At 41.5% G+C, this 10985-nt stretch overlaps 1 protein-coding gene across 1 annotated transcript; it reads left to right on the forward strand.

Annotated features, from left to right (window-relative positions):
- Positions 1–352: 352 nt before the first annotated feature.
- LOC123230440 (zinc finger protein 82 homolog) lies at positions 353–10721 on the forward strand. The gene is made up of 3 exons (XM_044656601.1): positions 353–388; positions 1466–1592; positions 9715–10721. Exons 1-3 carry the CDS (start codon positions 353–355, stop codon positions 10719–10721), a joined length of 1170 nt encoding a protein of 389 aa, XP_044512536.1.
- Positions 10722–10985: the final 264 nt, after the last annotated feature.

Below are 10985 nucleotides of genomic sequence, written 5' to 3' on the forward strand. Positions count from 1 at the left end.
TACCCTCAGTCTCCGGACACTCCCCCCCCACCCCCCAATTCCCCAGACTCCTCTCCTGGGACCCTCTGGATGGGGCCAGAGCCTCCTTCCCTTCCCCGTCCCACAGGACCCAGGTCAGGAGTGACTTCTCTCCCTCCTCATCCTGTCTCCTTCCCCTTCCTCTTAGGAGGAGAAGCCCTGGCCTGGCTTGGGGTGTGGGTGGGGGGGGGGCGAGGGTGGAGGAAGGGGACGGCTCTAGACCCTAAGTCTGGGGGCTCCAACGCCGAGTCAATTCCTGTGTCCCTGCCCTCTCCAGGCCTCCTGCAGCCAACGCCTCTGCCGCCTTTTCGTTCCTATAGTTCAAGGGGGAGCCATGGCTTCGGGCCTCTTGTCCGCCGGGGGTCAGTGGGTGAGTAGGGGACTTGGGACTGCAGGGGACTGATGGAGGGACTCTGAGCCGCCACTCTCAAACCTCCCAGAAGCAGCCCGTGCTCAGACTTGGTGTGGGATAGCGGGAGCCTTGGCTGAGCAGAGCGGGAGAGGGGCCTCTTCCCCTGGCGGGACCATTGGAGGTGGGATGGGAGGCTGTAGTAGAGCCCTTCCCTTAACCGTGCTCAGCACTCCCTTCATGCTAATTAAAAAGGTGTCTGGAAATTGTGGCGCCACCGCCACCCGCTGAGCCCTGGGCCTGGACCCAGGAAGACCTGAGTTCAGATTGGCCCCAGACCCTTCCTGCCTTCCGAGCTGGGTGATGCTGGGCAAGTCACTTCACCCCACTTGCCTCGGGTTTCTCATTTGTAAAATGGTGACACTCTGGAGAATGAAATGTCAGAACACACCAGTATGGTTGCCAAGGAGATCCCGTAGGATCACGTAGAGTCAAACTCGGCTAAATGGCTAAACCAGAACAAGCATGAAGATTGGTTTTCTCTTTGTGCCAGACCTTCCTTTACTTGTTTGATGGCTTGTGCCTTAGAAGAAATAAGACAAGAATCTTTAATCCCCAAAAGCCAAAGACGAGAAGGGACCAACTTAAGATCAGACCAAGACAATGTGGGGGGTGGGGGGTGGGGTTGACATCATGGGAGGGTTTATGGCCTGATTTTTTTTTTTTTCATCTAGAAATGGACTTCCTGTAAAGAATTAAAAAAAAAAACAACAAATCTTTTTGTCATAGAATCCTTAGAATTGGTTTTAAGGCAGAAGAGCACTAAGGGCTAGGCAATGGGGTTCAAGTGACTTGCAGCTAGGCCAGATTTGAACCCAGGACCTCCCATTTCTGGGTCTGCCTCTATCCACTGAGCCACCTAGCTGCCCTTTAAATAATTCTTAAACTGTATTTTTAAAAAGTATGAAACTGCCAAATGCTATCAGTTGTGCCAGGGATAATATAAAGACCAGACTTTTGAACACCGGCATTGATCTGGCTTCTTGGGTTCCTGTTGAGATGATCTCTGAGGAGCCATAAATATATCTGGTTTTTCAGGAATTGCCGACATTCAGAGATGTGGCTGTGGGCTTTACTCAGGAAGAGTGGAGTCACCTGCACCCATATCAGAAGGCACTCTACCGGGATGTGATGCTGGAGAACTACCACAACCTGGTCTTCCTAGGTAAGGTCTGGCCACAGTGCTTCTCTTGCCCAGCAACTGGAGGCATGAATGTTAGAGGTCCAAGATGTAGAAGGTCGAGGTTCAGCATGGAGGGTGCTCTACTCCTGATGGGGGAGATTGTGGACAACAGTAGCAGTCAGGTGGTGCCATGGCCTCGGGGTTCAGCTGGATGTCTGGATGGAATAAGGAGCCAAAGCACGCCTGTTTTTCTGGGCCAACCACTGTACATGGTGGACTAGGTGGCCTTGATTGTATTCATTGGTCAATCATCTGAATCAGAAGAACGAATTTTCTGTCTGAGCCCACAATCTGGTCTGTGACCCTTTTTTATTCTGCTTTTAGGAACAGACAAAACAGGATCTCTAAGCAATTCTTTATACCACTCTCTGGGATTCCCAGCATGCCTACTTTTCCCCAAACAGGGAAGGGACTAGGATTGACTCCTAGGCTGACTGAACACAACATTTATCCATTTCCAATGAATAGGACTTGTAGTTTCCAAACCGGCTATGATTGACCAGTTGGAACGAGGAGAAGAACCTTGGCTACCAGAGGGAGATGTCCCAAGAGGCCCCCGTCCAGGTGAGTGAGTGAAACAGGTGCATAGATTATGGTAAACGGCATCACAGCTGGTTGGGCTTTCAGGGGAGAAAGGACTTTTCCAATGGCCTTCCAGCTCCCTCAGCCTGGAGAAGAGCCAAGCCTGTCTAGCAAGATCCTGCCGTTCTGTCGAGGTGTTGCTTTTGCTTTGCAGACTCTTTCCCGAGGGCCCTTGGCATTCCTCATTCATATCCAAGTTAAGAGGCGGATAGTGGTCTTTCTTCCATGACGTTTTGTCAGAAATTTGGTATCAGTTTCTGTAGTTCCGGCTTTTTTCCAGGCCTGTGATTTCTTTGGCTTAGGGAGTTACCAGTGAGGAGCCTCACTCCACTCCTCTATATTGGTACCTTACAAATAATGCTGCTGCCACGATCTTGGGGACTGAGTAGTCCAGGGCCACGAAAGTGAATCAGGTGGTGGTATGGTTATTATTCTCTATCTTGTCCAACCTCTGGCCTAAGCTCTGGAGCTTTCAAGACAGTCCCTTGCCCCCAGGGAGCTCCAACTCCGATCCAGAGAGACAGCATGGGGTCCACACACTAGGTCCACATGAAAGAGCTACAAGAGTAGTCTGTGAAAGTAATTTCAGAGCAAAGATATTAGCTGCTGGCAGACTGGGAAAGGCCTCCTGCCTGAGGTGGGATTTGAACCGAGTCTTGAATGAAGTCAGGGAAGCTAAGAAGGAAGGGCGATAGGGCAGAGCGTTCCAGGCCTAGGGGGCAGCCTGGGAGAAGGCCTAAAGGTGGGAAATGGAACGTAGTGTTTAAGGATCTCAAAGGACCCCAAATAGATGGGTCCTGGACAGCTTTGAGGAGAAGGAAATGTGAGGAGGCTCAGGGTAGGTTATGAAGGCAGGGGATGAAAAGCTTTAACTGTTAAAGAAATGTTTCTCTTTGATCCTGAAGATAGTAGAAAACCGTAGGAGCTCATTGGGGGTGGGGGCTGGGGGGAGTGATGTGGCCTGCTTGGACTGAACTTCAGGGAGATGGTTTGGCCACTGGGTGTGAGAGGGTTGGAGGGTGAGAGAGCTGAGGCTATCACCTAGGTGTGAAGTGATGAGCACCTGAATGAGAGGCGTGGTTCTTCGAGTGGAGAGAAGGGAAGACCAAGGCTTGCCGGCAGATTGTGAGTGGGGAGTCCAGGGTGACTGGGAAGCTGGCAGTGATCTTCACGGTAACGGATTTCTGGCTGCTCTCCATCAGGCTCTGAGCGTGCTGGGAGGGAATGAGGGTTTGTTTTGTGACTTTCAGTTATTTCTGCAAATTTCAGAGTTGTTCTGATGTTCTCTTCTTAGAGGGATAGTAGATTGGTGTGGATTTCCAAGTGATTATTAACCATTGATGTTGCTTTCTCTGAAAATTGCCCATTCATATTCTTTACCGTCTGTCCATTGTAGACTAGAGGCTGTCTTTGTTAATACCACCACCTACCCTCTCCTGGCTCTGATTACCTCCAAAGTCAACCACTGGTGATGCCGAGCCCTAATAGCCTCTTGCTGGTGTGATCAGCAGTAGAGAAGAAAAATGAGTTTTCCCACTAATGAGGGACCTCATACCTTTGAAAAGTGGACATCGTGCCTTTTACATGTCAAGTTGTGCCCTCAAAGGCCATCGTTTGCGTTGCGTTGCCATTAAAAAGCCAAGTCTTTGCTTCAAGGAGAAATTTAGGGTCATTCAAAAAACTTGTCGATTTCCTAAAGCCAGTTACTCTTGTTTTTTGTTGTTTTTTTCCACTGGGCCCAACTTCTTATCCATCCGTTGTATTTACTTAAGAGTGTTGTATTAGGGAAACACTGTAAGATGACAGGGGTCAGCAGCAATATACTGATGTTGATGAATGATCTTTAAAAGGGCCCGTCTAACCGTTCATTAGAGCCAGGGCAACTGGGGTTCTCTTTACTTTCTCAGTCTCTGACTTCATCCTCCTTCTGCTCCCACCCAATCTAGTAGCCATTCATTAGCTCCCTTGTTCTCTGCTCCTGAATCTCTTACCTATGTGCCTTATGACTGCACTTCTCCACCCTGCTCTGGTGCTGCTGATTGAAGGTGGAAGAAATCTGACCCCTGAAGCCACTGGGTACATGTTATCTAATCTTCACTGAGAGTTAGTCCTTTTTATTGCTGATTGCTTATCTTACTTCCTTCAGAAGCTAGTCCAAACCTCATCTTTACAAAAGACCCTTTCCCTCGTCTTTTACCTGTCCCAGCTGGTATTTCTGCTTATTTTACTTAAAAAAAAATGAAAGCCATTCAATACGAGCTCCCTCTTCTCCCATTCTTGGTCTCAGAATCCCTTGGTATCGGGTCCCATTGTCTCCTCTAGTCTCTGATAATGAAATGGCCAATAAGCTCTAGTGGTTCCATATTAGCTATGAGGTCAAATATTGACTCCTTTATTTGACATTTTAAAAACATTTTATTTTCTCAATTACATATAAAAGTAGCATTCTCTCTCTCTCTCTCTCTCTCTCTCTCTCTCTCTCTCTCTCTTTCTCTCTCTCTCTCTCTCTCCCTATCTCTCTCCCTCTCCACCCACCCCCATATGTATGCGTGTATGTATATATTTTAGCCTTTACCTTCTGTCTTAGAATTAAATATCTGTTCCAAGGCAGAAGAGCATTAAGAGCTAAGGCAATTGAGGTTAAGTGATTTGCTCAGGGTCACATAACTAGGAGGTGTCTGAGGCCAGATTTGAACCGAAGGCTTCCTTTCTCCAAGCCTATCTAACCAGTGAGCCACCCTGTTGCCCTTTAATATTTGTTTCTTAAAATTTTGAGTTCTCTTTCCTTCACCCCCGCCCCTTGAGAAGGCAAGCAATTTTGATAGATTATACGTCTGTAGTCTTGCAAAACATTTTCATATTAGCCATGTTGCAAAAGAAGAGAGACAAAAATCCCCAAGCAAAATAAAGAAAGTTTTAAAAGTATGTTTTGAACTGTGTTCAGAATCAAACCGTTCCTTCTCTGGTGGGGGATGGCATTTTTCACCCTAAGTCCTTTGGAATTTTCTTGCATTATTGCTGAGAAGCTCTGAGTCATTTATACTAATCTTCACACAATATTGCTATTACAGTGAATGATGTTCTCCTGGTCTAATTTAATATAGTCATAATTATCCATTTTACATCCTTTGATGCTTTTTATCTTATTTGGTCATAAATTCTTCCCTTATCCATAGATCTGACAGATAAACTATTCCATGATCCCTTAATTTGCTCATGATATCAGTCTTTCTGTCTAAATCATGTATCCATTTTGACTGTATCTTGGTATATGGTGTGAGATGTTGATTTATACTTAGTTTCTGCCAAGTTGCTTTCCAGTTTTACTAGCAATTTTTGTTAAATAATGAGTTATTGTCCCAAAAGCTGGGATCTTTGGGTTTATCAAATATTAGATTGCCATGGTCATTTACTCCTGTTTGTACTTAATCTTTTTGACTAACCCACCACTGTATTTCTTAGCCCCTACTAGATTGTTTTGATGATTACCACTTTGTAATATAGTTTGAAATCTGATACTCCTAAGCTGCCTTCCTTCACATTGTTTTTTCATTAATCCCCTTTTTCTTGACCTTTTGTTTTTCTGGATGAATTTTGTTGTAAATTTGTAAAATAATTTTTGGCTAGTTTTATTGGTATGGCATTGAATGACTAAATTAATTAGGTAAAATCATCATTTTTATTATATTGGCTCAGCCAACCCATGAGCAATGAATATTTCTTCAGTTATTTAGATCTCTGATATTTTATTTAAGATTTGTGCATCAGTATTCATTGAGGGAGAAAGGTCTATAGTTTGTCTGTTTTTGCTCTTCTTGCTTTAGGTATTAATACCATATTTGTGTCATAAAAGGAATTTGTTAGAACTACTTTGCTTTTTTTAGTTTATATAGTAATTGTTTTTTAAATATTTGGTAGATTTTGCTTGTGAATCTATCCGGTCCTGGGGATTTTTTTTCTTAGGGAGCTCATGGCTTTTTCCGTTTCTAAGATAGGGTTATTTAAGTATTTTGTTTCTTCAATTAATCTGGGCAATCTGTATTTTTAAAGATATTCATCTGTTTCACTTATATTGTTAGATTTATTGGCATGTATTTGGACAAAAATAACTCCTAACAATTGCTTTAGTTTCATCTTCATTGGTAGTGAATTCATCCTTCACATTTTTGATATAGGTAATTTGATTTTCTTTTTAAGTCAAATTAACCAATGGTTTATTTTGTTCGTTTGTTTGTTGATCTCCCTTTTGATTTTCAAGATTTCCAACTTAGTGTTTAATTGGGAGTTTTGAATTGGTTCTTTTTCTAGTTTTTTTAGTTGTATGCCCAATTCATTGATCTATTTAGAAGTGCTTAGAGAGAGAGAAAATTTCTCCTAAGTCCTGCTGTAGCTACATTCCACAAAATTTGGTATATTGTCTCATTGATGTCAATCTCTAATGAAATTTTAAATTATTTCTGTCTTTTGTTCTTTGACCCGCTCATTCTTAGGATTAGATTATTTAGTTTCCAGTTAATTTTCATCTGGTCTTCAGGGACCTTTATTGGATGTAATTTTAATTGCATTGTGATCTGAAAAGAATATTTAATATTTCTGCTTTTCTGCCTTTAGTTGTGTCATGAATGAAGTTTAACAAAATGGTAAACTAAGGCATGTTTTGCTGAGCAAGATGTCATTTTATTATCAGGGCTGGTAACTTGAGAATAAGATGGATCAATGGCTGCCTCAGTTTCCAGCCAGAAACTTCTAGCAAAAGACTGGCTCCCCTTTTGTAGGTTTTGGGAAACATGGAACGAAAAACAAAATAGGGTAGGTGACATGGGGTTGAAGGCAATGTGATTGTTTACATAACTGAGTTGAAGGGAACAGTATGATTGGTTAGAAGTTGGGAATGAGGGGCTAGCAACAGCCCCTTCCTTTCCCTCCTGTGAATAAGAAGTATTCATTTAGTGGACCTTCAAAAAACAAAGATAATGGCCCAGACTTCTTTGGACAGAAACCCCAGATATCATTGAAAGATAGCTCAGTGGTGTAAAGATCTTAGACTTAACTCCCTTTTGTCCACCTCCATTCCTCGTGGTTAGCAGAGTTTCTTGAAGCAAGAATAGAACAGTGATTAACAGGAGACTGGATTTCTAAACTTTATCCATTATAACTAACTGAATTCTGATTGAAGTTTAGAAACAGAGAGCCATGACTTAAGCAGTTATAGGACAAAATTAATTTTAAATAAGATCAATAATAAAGTCATTTAGAGTCAATTTAATCTCAGTTGTGAGGTTTTTATGTCCTTAGATATTGTTAACTTTTGTGAATTTGTCATATGTAGCTGAAAAAAAAAAAGTATTCTCCATTCTAGCCTCATTCAATTTTAAACATTTTTCTCCATTTTCCCTTTCTCTGCCCCCTTCTTCCAGTACATCCCTCTTCCTGACCCCTTAACTTAATTTTTTTGCTATTATCCCATCATAGTCAACTCAACTGCACCCTTTTTCTGTATATACTTCTAATTTAGGAGTTACAGAGAACATCTACCTATATAGGAATGTAAATAATTTAATGTGATTGAATCTCTAATCATTTCTCTTTCATGTTTACCTTTTTATGCTTCTCTTGAGTTTTGTATTTGAAAGTCAAATGTTCTATTCAACTCTGATCTTTTCATCAAGAATGCTTGAAGTTGGGGCCTCTAAATGACTCACTGGATAGAGAGCCAGGCCTGGAGACAAAAACTCCTGGGCTCAAATCTGGTCTCAGATACTTCTTAGCTGTATGACCCTGGACAGGTCACTTAACCCAAATTGCCTAGCCCTTACCACTCTTCTTCCTTGGAACCAATACACAGTATTGATTCCAAGACAGAAGGTAAGGATTAAAAAAAAAAAAAGAAGAATGCTTGAAATTAATTCCTTTATTTCGTTAAACATCCATTTTCCCCCTTAAAGGATTATACTTAGTTTTGCTGGATAGGTGATATAGCTCCTTTGCTTTCTGAAATATCATATTCCAAGCCCTCTGATCTAATGTAGAAGCTGCTAAGTCTTGTGTTATCCTGACTGTGACTCCATGTTATTTGAATAGTTTCCCTGCTGAGATGAATGCATTCCTACTTAAACTTCGTGTGTGTGTGTGTGTGCACATACATATATACATACATATTCATCTTGGGGCTATCTTTTCTTCTTTGATCTGTTCAGATGAAATTGAGGTTCAAGTGATTCCCTTGCTCCCTACTCTTGTTTCCTTGGAAAATGCTCGAGTATGGTTTCTCTTTGGTTTCCATGATCACCACTTGGTCTAGTGCTCTTCCTTTGTCATTGTTGGAGTGCTTATGGCAGAGTTAGGCTGTGCTGCTTCCTCCTAATCTGTCAAGTATTCCAATTTCCCTTGGAATACTTTACTTCCTCACTCCTACCTCTTAGAAATCCATGTTTTCTTCAGGGCTCAGCTCAAATCCCAGCTTATTCTTTCCCATTTATCTTCCCTTCTCCTTCCTTTCCTCAACTGCTTAGTGCTTTCCATTCTGAAATTATATTCCATCTATATACCCAGTTATTTCCATGTTATCTCCTTCACAAATGTGTATATGTGTGGAAATATACTTTTTTATATTGTTTCTTATATTGTTTTGTTGTATCACTTATAAACACAATGAGTTTCTCTTTCATAATGAGAATTTGTGTTTTGCCATATCTTATGGCATGATTGCAATTGCTGCTTTTTTGGAATCACCTGTTGGATAGCACTCTGTTGTTTTTATTCTTTATGTCTTTTTTCTATGTGTTTCTTATATACACTAAATTCTTGAATTTTTTTTCTTTTATTCATTTTATTTTGCCTTTCTTTTACTGTTATCTGTTAGCATAAAGTTTTGGTTAGTATGCGTTGCTCTCCCTTTATACTTTTTTATGTTGGTTTTTATCTCTTTCCTCTTAAAACAGAACTTTTCTCTTATGATTGGTTGGTTTTGTATTCACTATTTTCATCTCCACTCATTTGTAGGCTTGATGTTCTGGTGGGTATCTGGATAGAATTGAATTAAATGATCTCTTGAGAGACAGAGCTAGTATTCTGTGTTTCTTTATGGTTGCTTATCTGATTTGGAAAGTTCTTGTTATTAGAATATTAATTCTCCTTACATTGACCTGAATGTGACTTCCCTTCAAGAACTTCTAACCTTTGGTTCTAATACTTCCCTTGATAGCTCTACAGAATAAGTACCCTGCTTTGTGTAGGTAAGCATCAAGGTGTGATGAAAAAGGCACTTGAATTGGGTTCAGATGACCTTGGTTTGAGCCTCAAATTTAGGAAGAGTGTGACTTTGGGCTAGTCGATGAATAGCTCTGATCCTTGTGATTTGGAAAATGTAATAATTTACTTTGAAAAGATATCATACCTCATAACGTTTTGAGGATCAGTGTGAAAGCTTATTACTTGAGTAAAATATTGTGTTATGTGTTCTATATTTTAACAATTGGCATATGGGAAGAAAGAATATTTATGTATCTTTAATCTCTTTCAGGTTGGGAGAGTTGGCCTGAAATCAAGCAATCATTTCCAAAACTGGGCATTTCTTTGGAAGAATACCAGGAACGACTCACAAGTTATAGTCCCCAGGCCTCCTATCTGGAAGAAACTTTAGAAGGTGGGGCAATAGAGAGGCCGCATAATCATGGGGAAAAACCTTTTGAATGCAGTGATTGTGGGAAGACCTTCCGCCTGAGTACTGCTCTTGCTATGCATCAGAGAGTTCATACTGGAGAGAAACCTTATGAATGTAATGAGTGTGGGAAATCCTTCAGGCAGAGGGCACATCTGACCCAACATCAGAAAATTCATTCTGGAGAGAAACCTCATGAATGTCAAGAATGTGGGAAGGCCTTTCGCCTGAGTGCAGCTCTTGCTATGCATCAGAGAGTTCATACTGGAGAGAAACCTTATGAATGTACAGAATGTGGAAAATCCTTCAGGCAGAGGGCACATCTTACTCAACATCAGAAAATTCATACTGGCGAGAAACCTCATCAATGTAAAGAATGTGGGAAGGCCTTTCGCTTGAGTACAGCTCTTACCATGCATCAGAGAGTTCATACTGGAGAGAAACCGTATCAGTGTAAGGAATGTGGGAAGGCCTTTCCCTTCAGCACAGCCTTAATTATGCACCAGAGGGTTCATACTGGAGAGAAACCATATCATTGTAATGAATGTGGCAAGGACTTCCGCATGAGTACAGCTCTTACTATGCATTTGAGAATTCATACTGGAGAGAAACCTTATGAATGTGATGAATGTGGGAAAGCCTTTTCCAGGAGCACAGACCTTACTCACCATCGAAGAGTTCATACAGGAGAGAAACCATACCAGTGTGATGAATGTGGGAAGTCCTTCAGGTGGTGGACACATCTTACTCGTCATCAGAGACTTCATACTGGAGAAAAGCCTTATCAGTGTGAAGAATGTGGGAAAGCTTTCAGTCGCAGGACACACCTTACTCGTCATCAGAAAGTTCATGGTGGGGAGAAGTCTTAGGAATGGGAGAAGCCTTTCTGCCAGAGTACACACCTGACTAATCATTAGGAGTTTATTCTGGGAAGAAATCTTATGTAATGAATATAGGAGACTGTTAGCCAGACCACATACCTCCTTTGTCAGAAAATTCATACTGGAGACAAATGAATTAATAATCATACATGAGAAGATTTACTTGAGCATAGCTCTTAGTCTATATCAGAAAGTTTATACTGGATAGATGCCTTACTAATGTAATGAATTTGGGAAGGTCTTCCACTAGAC

The sequence above is a fragment of the Gracilinanus agilis genome, chromosome 1 (genome assembly GCF_016433145.1).
Source record: "Gracilinanus agilis isolate LMUSP501 chromosome 1, AgileGrace, whole genome shotgun sequence".
Taxonomy (NCBI): domain Eukaryota; kingdom Metazoa; phylum Chordata; class Mammalia; order Didelphimorphia; family Didelphidae; genus Gracilinanus; species Gracilinanus agilis.